The sequence below is a fragment of the Tigriopus californicus genome, chromosome 3 (assembly GCF_007210705.1).
Source record: "Tigriopus californicus strain San Diego chromosome 3, Tcal_SD_v2.1, whole genome shotgun sequence".
NCBI classification, from domain to species: domain Eukaryota; kingdom Metazoa; phylum Arthropoda; class Copepoda; order Harpacticoida; family Harpacticidae; genus Tigriopus; species Tigriopus californicus.
Window position 1 is genome coordinate 5,133,177 of NC_081442.1, and position 9,091 is coordinate 5,142,267.

Sequence of the window (9,091 nt, forward strand, 5' to 3'; positions counted from 1 at the left end):
TGGCGGGCGGGAAATGGACGAAAGAGCAGCCAAAAGTGGCTGGCTGGTCTGGAGGCTGGGGTTTCAAGGGTGTATGTACGTAGAGGACCGATTATGGGCGTGTGTGTCGGCCGAGGGCTGACTAATAACCGGCCAAGAACCTCCAGGTATGGGCTGATGGTTCTGTTGTCTCTAATGATCTGATCCAACTAGAATCGGATCAGTCTTCTTTGGACGAGGTCAAGGAATCCATCGATTCATTCCATCCATCCATCTAGCTTTGGGTTGGCTCGCTCAAGTCTTGCTCACAGACGGATATAAAAGAAGGGTCCGAGTCCATGACCGGGCTGAGCCCCAGGATAGGCCCAGGGTGGGTGGGTTGACTGGGGTCGACACTTCCATTGTCTCGACGGGAGGAGATGAATCCGGATTCCGGAGATGTTGGTTGGTTGATTGATCGATCGATCATCATTCAATCATTCAATCCTCGATAAGAGTTGCAAGTGTGACTACTGCATTAGGATGGGATGGGATGACATCTGATGACTTTGAACATTGATTGACAATTCCAGGCCCCTTCCTACTCTAAGTTGGGGTTATCCTGTGTCAAAATGAACCACAATCAATACATTTTTCTCTGTGATAAACCCTCATGGATCGAATGAGTCAAGTTCTGTACTGGCTGAAAATGGACACCTTTCTTCCACTGGCTAGGGAGGATGCTGTCGTCCATGAAATATTTGCTCTTGGGCAAACAAACTTTAAACATGTTCAAATCGAGAAATTCTTGTGAAATACTTGTGAAATGGCAAACAATGTTTGTCAAATGGCTAATTATTTGCCGAATTATTTGTCGTGTGGACGCACCATTACCTTTCAATCTTAATAAAATATTTGGTCTAGCAACGAATTTGAGTTGGCAGACCGAGCTAGTTCTTGAATATAGGGTTGATGTGGAATGCTACTTCAAAATTTGTCCAAGTCTGACTTGAAAGGTGCTACAATCATCAACAATGCCTACGTACTCCCTACGAAAATTAGAGGGAAGCAAATGAAACTATGAAGGGGCCCGAGAAAGGAGAGAAATGGACTTCATTGTTCGAACTAGCCTGGATTCTCGAGGGCTTGGAGGTGCTCTCAAAACGCATGCTATGCCTCTACGGTCAATGCAATTGACTCAAAACTCATGGATGCTTGAGACGTGCACCATCAGATACCTCTCGTACCTTCTCTAAACAGTGTAGAGTCCCAACCTTTATAATCTCTCCCAATATGAGAGCTCTCTCAATCTTGTAATGCTCCTTGTGAAACTTCTTTGGACCTGCTCGACCTTTTGCAAACCTTTTGAACTTGCAACCAATACTCTACGGGTTTTGAGTCGCAGGAGTCAGTTAAGATAAAGATATAAAGGGATGCAAACTGTAACGAGTGTAATTTTTGTTGTTTGTTGATACAATGTGGTTGGAAACGGAAAAACAAGAACTGTTCCCAATATCGGCAGCTTAGCTTTCATGTGTTGAAAACCACGGAACCTCTGAACAAGGACATTCTTCATCACGGGACGTGACATTCCCAGACCAAAGGGATAATGCCGAATTTAAGGACTAGGATTGCCCTTGAGGGGGTTTGACTGTCATATTTTCTTCGAGGAGAGCTAATTTATTGCAATGCGTCGAACCACTGACCCTGATGGCAATTGGACGTCCACGGTTCTCACAAGCCATCCTTGCTTTCAATTACGGCCTTTACTCGCGCCAATTGCCATTCGTTTTTTGATTGTCTCGGAGGAGTACTACGTCACCTTCTTTGATGACTTGTTCCCTTTTTTGCGTCCACTTCTTGGTTGGGGCAAGGGCTAATCAATACTCATTTCTCCATCGTTTCCAGAAACAGTTGACTAAAGCTTTCCTTTGTCGCCACTTTTTGATAAAGGTAGGTTCGTCTTGTACATCTCTGAGATGCCCTGGCCCTGGAAGGTGAAGGTCTTTCCCGGCATAATTGAGCTCGGGTCACTGGCAATAGCATCTCGTCCTCTTTGACTGTGGAAAGGGATCGTTTATTTACCAAGGCTTCACATTCAAAAGAGATTGTCTCCCTTTGCTGAATGGTGAGTGTCGTGTTTTGGAGAACGATTTTCAAGGACTTTTTCGTCAGTCCTACCATTCGTTTGGTTACTCCGTTGATCCATGGGGCGTTTGATGTAGAAAATTTGAATTCAGTCTTGTATTTGGATAGAGACTCTTGGGCTTGATTCCAATTGATGGTTTTATAAATTCTTTTGAGCTCTCTTTCGGCCATTTTAAATGTTTTTGCATTATCACTAAAACAAACTCGCGGGATTCCCCGGCGTGCCATGAATCGTCGGAATGCCAGCAGAAATGTTTAAATCCGTTACAAGTTCCAAGTGAATCGCTCTGGACGTAAAACATGTGAAAACACATCCATACATTTTGGAGGCTTGAACAGAGTGAGGATATCCGTTGTGTTGACACTGATGCTTGACTAGAAGAGGCCCAAAGAAATCCAGCCCTACAGTTTCGAAACAGACCATAGAGTTATCAGACCTCTCTGGTAGGAGAACTCCCATTCTTGGCTTAAGAGGGACGGTTTTTCGACATTTGGGAGCTTTACATAAAAAACTATTCTTTTCACTTCTCGTCGATTTCCTATAATATGAAATCGAACTTTGAGGCATGCCAATAACTGTTCAGTTCCTCAATGCAGATCCAGCCGATGTAAGTGCAACACAGAGTTCGATAATTGTTGAATGTTTTTGTAGGATGATGGGGAATTACCCTTTTTCTCGAATGCTTGAGCTAAGCCGAAGTCGAGATTCACTACAGATGAAGCCATCAGAAAGAAGTGGTTAAAGGCAAGCCAATGAAGATTGTTTGTCGATTCTGTTTTGAGCTTTCAATGTTTTAAGCTCCGGTTTGTTGTGGTGCTGTTCTTAAAAACTGGATGCGTTTCAAGATAGTACACAAATCGATCACTGTTTAGACATATATCTTCATTTCGAATCCTTTCGGAAGTATTGTGCTCTTCCATTTGTGCGTAAGCTTCGTTTAGCAATTTCCGATGTTGTGGCTTTGTTCTTCTTTCCACACTTGTCATAACACCTCTGGCTCGGTTGAAGTTGTTACTGGAGAAATGACATCTGGGATCATCCTTCCATAAAAGTTGAATACTCCACTTGCAAGATTCTTTGTCATATTTTGTGAGATTGCCCATGAGTGTCATAGCTTCTTGTTCTTCAAGTGTGAGGGTATCGTCATGAAGGGTAATACCCAAGTGCTCCTGGTCCCCAAAACTGCGAAGATCCATGGGTGAAGAGGCCGTGGAGTTTATAGTCGGGTTTTGCTTTGAAGCTTGAGGATGGGCTCCGCAAAGAATCCAGCCCAACTTTGTCTTTTTGAGTTCGTGAATTGCCCTTGTAATTGGTGACCCAACGCAAAGATGTGTAAACAAGGGTTCACCTATCAGAATGTCAATACAAAGCGATGTTGTTGAAGGATAGTCCTCTGTGAGAGGAATTGTCTTTAAGTGATCGAACTTCCTTGGGTTGAACTCGACAGGCTTTGCCGCTTGGGCAATTTCTGCAATGGTCGTGGCCTCTATAATCTCGGAGACAAACGATCCATCCAACGCTTCAATATGAAACTGGACTTGCTTTGCACGTGTCCTCTTTGAATTTCCACCCCCCGCAACATTGATCTGGAGATACTGACAAGGGCCGTTAAGACCAAGAGTTTGGGCACACTGACTTGTGATCAGGTTTTGTTCGGCGGCGGCATTAAACAGAAACCGAACTTTCGGTTTGTCTTCACTGAATGGGGACTTAATAAATCCAAGGCAGGTTCGCAGAATTCCACGGATTTGTCCGACATGATCAGTTCTTGCCACGGAAACAGTTGGATGGTGTTTGATCATAGAGCGGGGTGTGAGTGCTATTCGGGTTTTGATGGACATGAATGGAAGTGGAGGTCGGGGCATGGGTCCATTTGCAATGTTTGGTGGGCCTTGGGCATCCTTGGATGGAGCAATTTGCACCTTCACACGTCTTCTGATGATCTAAAGAGTACGGCTCAAGGCATCTAGTGCATAGTTTCTAAAATCTGCGGATGTCTTCTACTTTCTCATATTTCATCTTATGCATTTTAAAGCACGAGGCGGCCTTATGTTCAGTCTTGTGACAGAAAACACAGGTACTGCTTTGAGAGACGAGAAAGGTCGGTAGAGCTTGGCTTTTGAATGACTTGGGGGTATTCCTAGCTTTATCAGAAGAATCGTCGGACGCTAGCTTGACTTGCTTGAGAAGGACCTCCACGAAACTCTCCTGCGAGATTTCCGCACCTAAAGCTAACCCGGGATCAGCTTTGGATTGAATATGCCTTTTCCAACAAACTTGAAGAGTATTCGGGCTCAATTTTCGTCCACAAAGGGCAATGAAGAGAATGGTGCTCATGTTCTCGCAGGCCAGATTGAGTCCATCTAAGCTATGCAAAATTTGATTCATGGAAGAGTAACCTTTGAGAAGAGAAGACTTGGTGTCTTCCAAGATAGGCATATTAATCAAAAGATCAATAATGGATTTGACTTGTAAGCCCGGGTCATCATAGACCTGAGAGAGTTGATCAAGGGCTCTGTCATAATTTCTTTCAACTTCTGGAAGGTACATTACCAGTTCGAGTGCTTGATCTTTGAGTACTCTCTTGAGTTCTTGAGTTCTCCACTTGCCCACGTCCAATTATTTTGAGTCTAGATTCCGCTCGGTTCCATTGGGAACGGAACGTTGGAAATGCTAGAGCATTTTCGCTGTTGAAAGGTCGTACATGTTTGGTGACATCATACGGCAAACCCATGACAGCTGCAAGTTGAGGATCCACTACCCCATCGTGGCTGACACTCTCATCCGATGCGGTTGTATTCGTGAAATTATCATGAGCAAGAACGTCAACTTCACGGCGCAACTTCCTCAACGTTTTTATAATGAGGATCAATGGCCGTTGACTCGGGATCTTCATCATCCACATCCTCCTCAACATGGCTAAGGATGGATTGTTGGCAGTCATCGAGCTTGGCAAACTTAAGCTCCAAACTTGTAATGATCGAGGCAATGCTCAGATGGCAAACATTCTCAGATTGTCTGTTGGTTCCATATCACGAATATCTTGGATTTCTTCCTCCAGGCTTCTTGCGATCCGAGTAAAAGCGGCTTTAAGTCCTTTGCGGGATTTGATTGCCTTCTGGCGGACTTGGTGACCGGGGTTCATATCGGGATGATCCTCAACTGGCGTTGACATGATGGATTTACCCTTCTAACAAACCCGGGCCGGTCCGCCACAGATATTTGTAGGTTGGTTTCAATTGAATATACACTGGTTTCATCCGGCTCGAAGGACCATGCAACCGATACTCTGCGGGTCTTGAGCCGCAGGAGCCAATTAAGATAAAGATATATAAGGATGCAAACTGAAACGAGTATAATTCTTTTTGTTTGTTGATACAATGTGGTTGGAAACGGAAAAACAACAGGTATTTTCAAAATCGGCAGCTTAGCTTTCACGTATTGAAAACCACGGAACCTCTGAACAAGGACACTCTTCATCACGGGACGTGACAGAACTCATTGGAGCCCAAAAGGACAAGGCATATTCAACATGCGGCTGGACAATCGACTTTTGCAGAGTTTGCATCGTGATACTGTCTCTGGACTTAAACATGTGATATATCTAACCACACATTTGAAAAGCTTTACCCACCTTCAACTGGATATGCTCGTTTTGTTTTGTTTTGTTTGTTACGAAGTCAGATGGCAGCTCTCTCACTCGTCCAGCCATCTGATTTTGGGTGTCCCAATTGAGGGCTATTCCCGCTTCGTCGTCACAGCCAACATTAATTCTTACCTCACCCTTGGGAATGACCGCAGATTTGCCCATTTAAGCTATTACAGCAGCAACTTATGCTGTAATCTAAATACCGCAAAAAAGCTTGGACTTTGTAAGCCTGGGATCGAACCAGGAAACTGGATATGCTCATCGAACTTTCCATTATTTTGGAGGACTACACCTAAATCTTTCATGGACGAGACCTGTTCAATATCTTTACCTCCATTACCTGCAAGTGAAGTACTCAATGGAGATGACCTGAAGGTCATCTAACGGAATGAAATTCCGTTCAGGCCCATACTACTTTGAGTTGCCCAAGAGTAGATTCGCTGTAAGTCCTTTGCAAGGCTATTGAAATCTATCTGACCAAACCTTCCACGCTGGCAAGTCGCATTGACCATTGAATTGACCTCATAGTTCCAAATGAAACCTCTGTCCTGTTTCAAATATTTAATAAAATGTGTCGAACCTGTCTTCTTGAACGTTGGGCTAAGGAAAGACACATATTAAGTTCTAACTATTGACCAACCAAAGTGGAAAATTATTATTGATTTTTTAAAGCATCCCCACCAATGCCAAATTAAGGGTTGGAGGCCAGAAGATTATCCTCGTGGCCATTAAATAAAAAAAAGCAGCGTCTTGGTGGCCAGTGGAAGGGTCGGAGGGCACGTTTTTTTCTCGTGGCCAAAATTTTCAAAAGTAGCCATTTTTAAAAAATTTGGCCTCTGCGAAGGCCATTTGGCAACGCTGCCTGGACCATTCCGCTCTCTTTTTTCAATTGACCATTCGCGATATAATTAATTGTGAATCATTTTAATTCTTAATTTTACTTTGAATCCAGTTCAACTCTCTTTAAAAGCTAGCCAGAACTACTGGATTCAAGTTCCTTGGGGCCATTTTGCAATTTATATCGAAGTGTAAAACAATGTAACGAAACTGTATGCAATTGAATGAAATTTGTACATGAATTGAATCAAGTTTCCGCAAACTAACATTACATCAAAACCAATTATGGCTATCTCTTCATCTAATTTCATCCAGAATGTTTTTCAACTAGTATTTATTTGACAGGCATATTTGAAACATTTGCAATTCAGTGTTGAATAACTTTAAATAAAAGTCTTTGGAAAGAACATCATGCTTAGCTTTGGTAATGGCAATAGGTAGAAGGCAAGGCGCCTCTCGTATGTGTTTGCCAGACTCAATTGTGATTCAGAGCACAATACAAGAACATGGCGAGTTCATAGTCGCTGATCTCCTCCATTCCAGAGATCTCATTTTTCCAATATTTCCAAGCTGTTTCACTGCTCAGTTTGGGCATGCCCTTCTGTTTGGCAAAGTTGTCTCGTGTGGGCTCATCTGAATCCACTGATCGCTTTTGAATGCTCTTTTGGGTGTTCTTTTGTCCATCCTTACCGAAATAGTAATCGATGTCGTGCCAATCGAGCTTCTCATGAGGGTTTGTGGGTGGATTTGGTTCGTTTTTGTTGAAGTCAAATTGATACAGATTGCCTTCCCAATCCAAATTCTCCTCGGGAGCCTTTTTGGAATGTGTTTTGGTGTCCTTGTCGTCATCATCATCATCATTCTTGAAGTCAAATTGGTACAGATTGCCTTCCCAATCCAAATTCTCCTCGGGAGCCTTTTTGGAATGTGTTTTGGTGTCCTTGTCGTCATCATCATCATCATTCTTGAAGTCAAATTGGTACAGATTGCCTTCCCAATCCAAATTCTCCTCGGGAGCCTTTTTGGAATGTGTTTTGGTGTCCTTGTCGTCATCATCATCATCATCATTCTTGAAGTCAAATTGGTACAGATTGCCTTCCCAATCCAGTTTTTCTTTGGATGTCTCTTGAGCCTTTTCTTGACCATCCTTGCCAAAATAGTAGTCAATGTCATGCCAATCCAACTTCTCTTGATGTGTCGGAGAAGGGAATTTGTAGACATTGTTTTCCCAATCCATATTCTCTTTGATGGGTTTCTGATTTGACTGGTGACCGTCCTTGCCAAAGTAGTAATCAATGTCGTGCCAATCAAGCTTGTCCTTATCTTCCAAAGCCTCCTAGTCGTCGTCCTTGACCAATTTCAATCGGTCAGAGCCTTCATAACGGGTAAGATGGTGCCCATACATGAGTTCGGGTTCCCTTATCTTCAAGGCCATGAAGTTCAACATGTCAAGGATTCCATTGTTCTCAACATCGTTGACGCAGGGACAAATCCTAGGATCTTTCGGTGGGTTCGCGACAAGTTTATCGTAATGAGGCTTGGCCATTTTCCACATCTGAATAAAATTTCAAAGTTAAAGTTGTCAACTAAATTGGGTTTGGAGGAGAGCATGTTGTTTTTAGGTATTCTATCATACCTCATTCATGTGCATGACATGAACCAATCGTTCAAATGTGCTGTACTTCTTGACGTCATAGTTGGGATCATCCATGTGGGAAAGAACCTGATCCACCGCTCTCATAAACTGGGAGGGAAATGGATGATCCAGGCACACAGATGGAGCATAGCCCAAAACTGCATGCTCGGAGACCAAATCCAGGTTGATTGTGGGCACGTGGTTGTCTTTGGACGCTGAGGCGTCAAAGTAGTATTGAAGGTCTTCCAAGGAGATAGAATGTAATCCGTGAGCAACCACGCCAGGGAAACCTCGAGTTAAGTGATGAGCTTGCATGACATTAGGACATTTGAAGTAATCATACTGATTGATATTTCGTGGAAAGGCCACACTGCAGGAGACAGCCAGGGAGAAAACCAAAACTTTCGATACCTAAGTAGAAGACAAAACGTTTGATTCCAAAGGACAGGAGGTAAAACGAGAACTTGAAATGATTGCTTGTTTACCATCTCGACTTTTGGGCCCCTCTCTAACTCTCAGATTTGGTTATTTGCCTGGTACTCTTAGCTCGCTTGCTTGTTATTGAATCTGTTGCTTGTTCCTGAATATTGATCCGAATCAAAATCTCTTTGGTTTTTATATCCAAGTTTTATCTTGAACGTAAGGGGAATGAAGTGCAATATTTCTTAGAATTGATTACTTTCGCAGTTCAAGTTGTCTGTCTGTGTGTCTGCATGCGGTCATCATCAATATTTTGATAGAGTTCAGCCTCGCACAACCTATATTCAACTTGAACATTGTGTATTTTTATCTTTCTTAGCTTCTTTTTAAGTGGAGATTGGCTAATGCGTATGATCTGACTCACGAAATACACTTCGAAGAA

The 9,091-nt window shown here is 43.0% G+C and overlaps 1 protein-coding gene across 1 annotated transcript; it reads right to left on the bottom strand.

The window, feature by feature from the left end:
• Nucleotides 1–6,910: 6,910 nt before the first annotated feature.
• LOC131878031 (RNA polymerase II subunit 5-mediating protein homolog) lies at nt 6,911–8,866 on the bottom strand. Its single transcript, XM_059223931.1, has 3 exons — nt 8,715–8,866; nt 8,230–8,640; nt 6,911–8,148 (listed from the first exon to the last, which is right to left on the bottom strand). Exon 3 carries the CDS (start codon nt 7,828–7,830, stop codon nt 7,069–7,071), a length of 762 nt encoding a protein of 253 aa, XP_059079914.1. The 5' UTR covers nt 7,831–8,148; nt 8,230–8,640; nt 8,715–8,866; the 3' UTR covers nt 6,911–7,068.
• Nucleotides 8,867–9,091: the final 225 nt, after the last annotated feature.

Bases quoted from the DNA above. Each gene is read 5' to 3' on its own strand.
- LOC131878031 (XM_059223931.1), bottom strand. From the start codon at position 7,830: ATGGATTGGGAAAACAATGTCTACAAATTCCCTTCTCCGACACATCAA.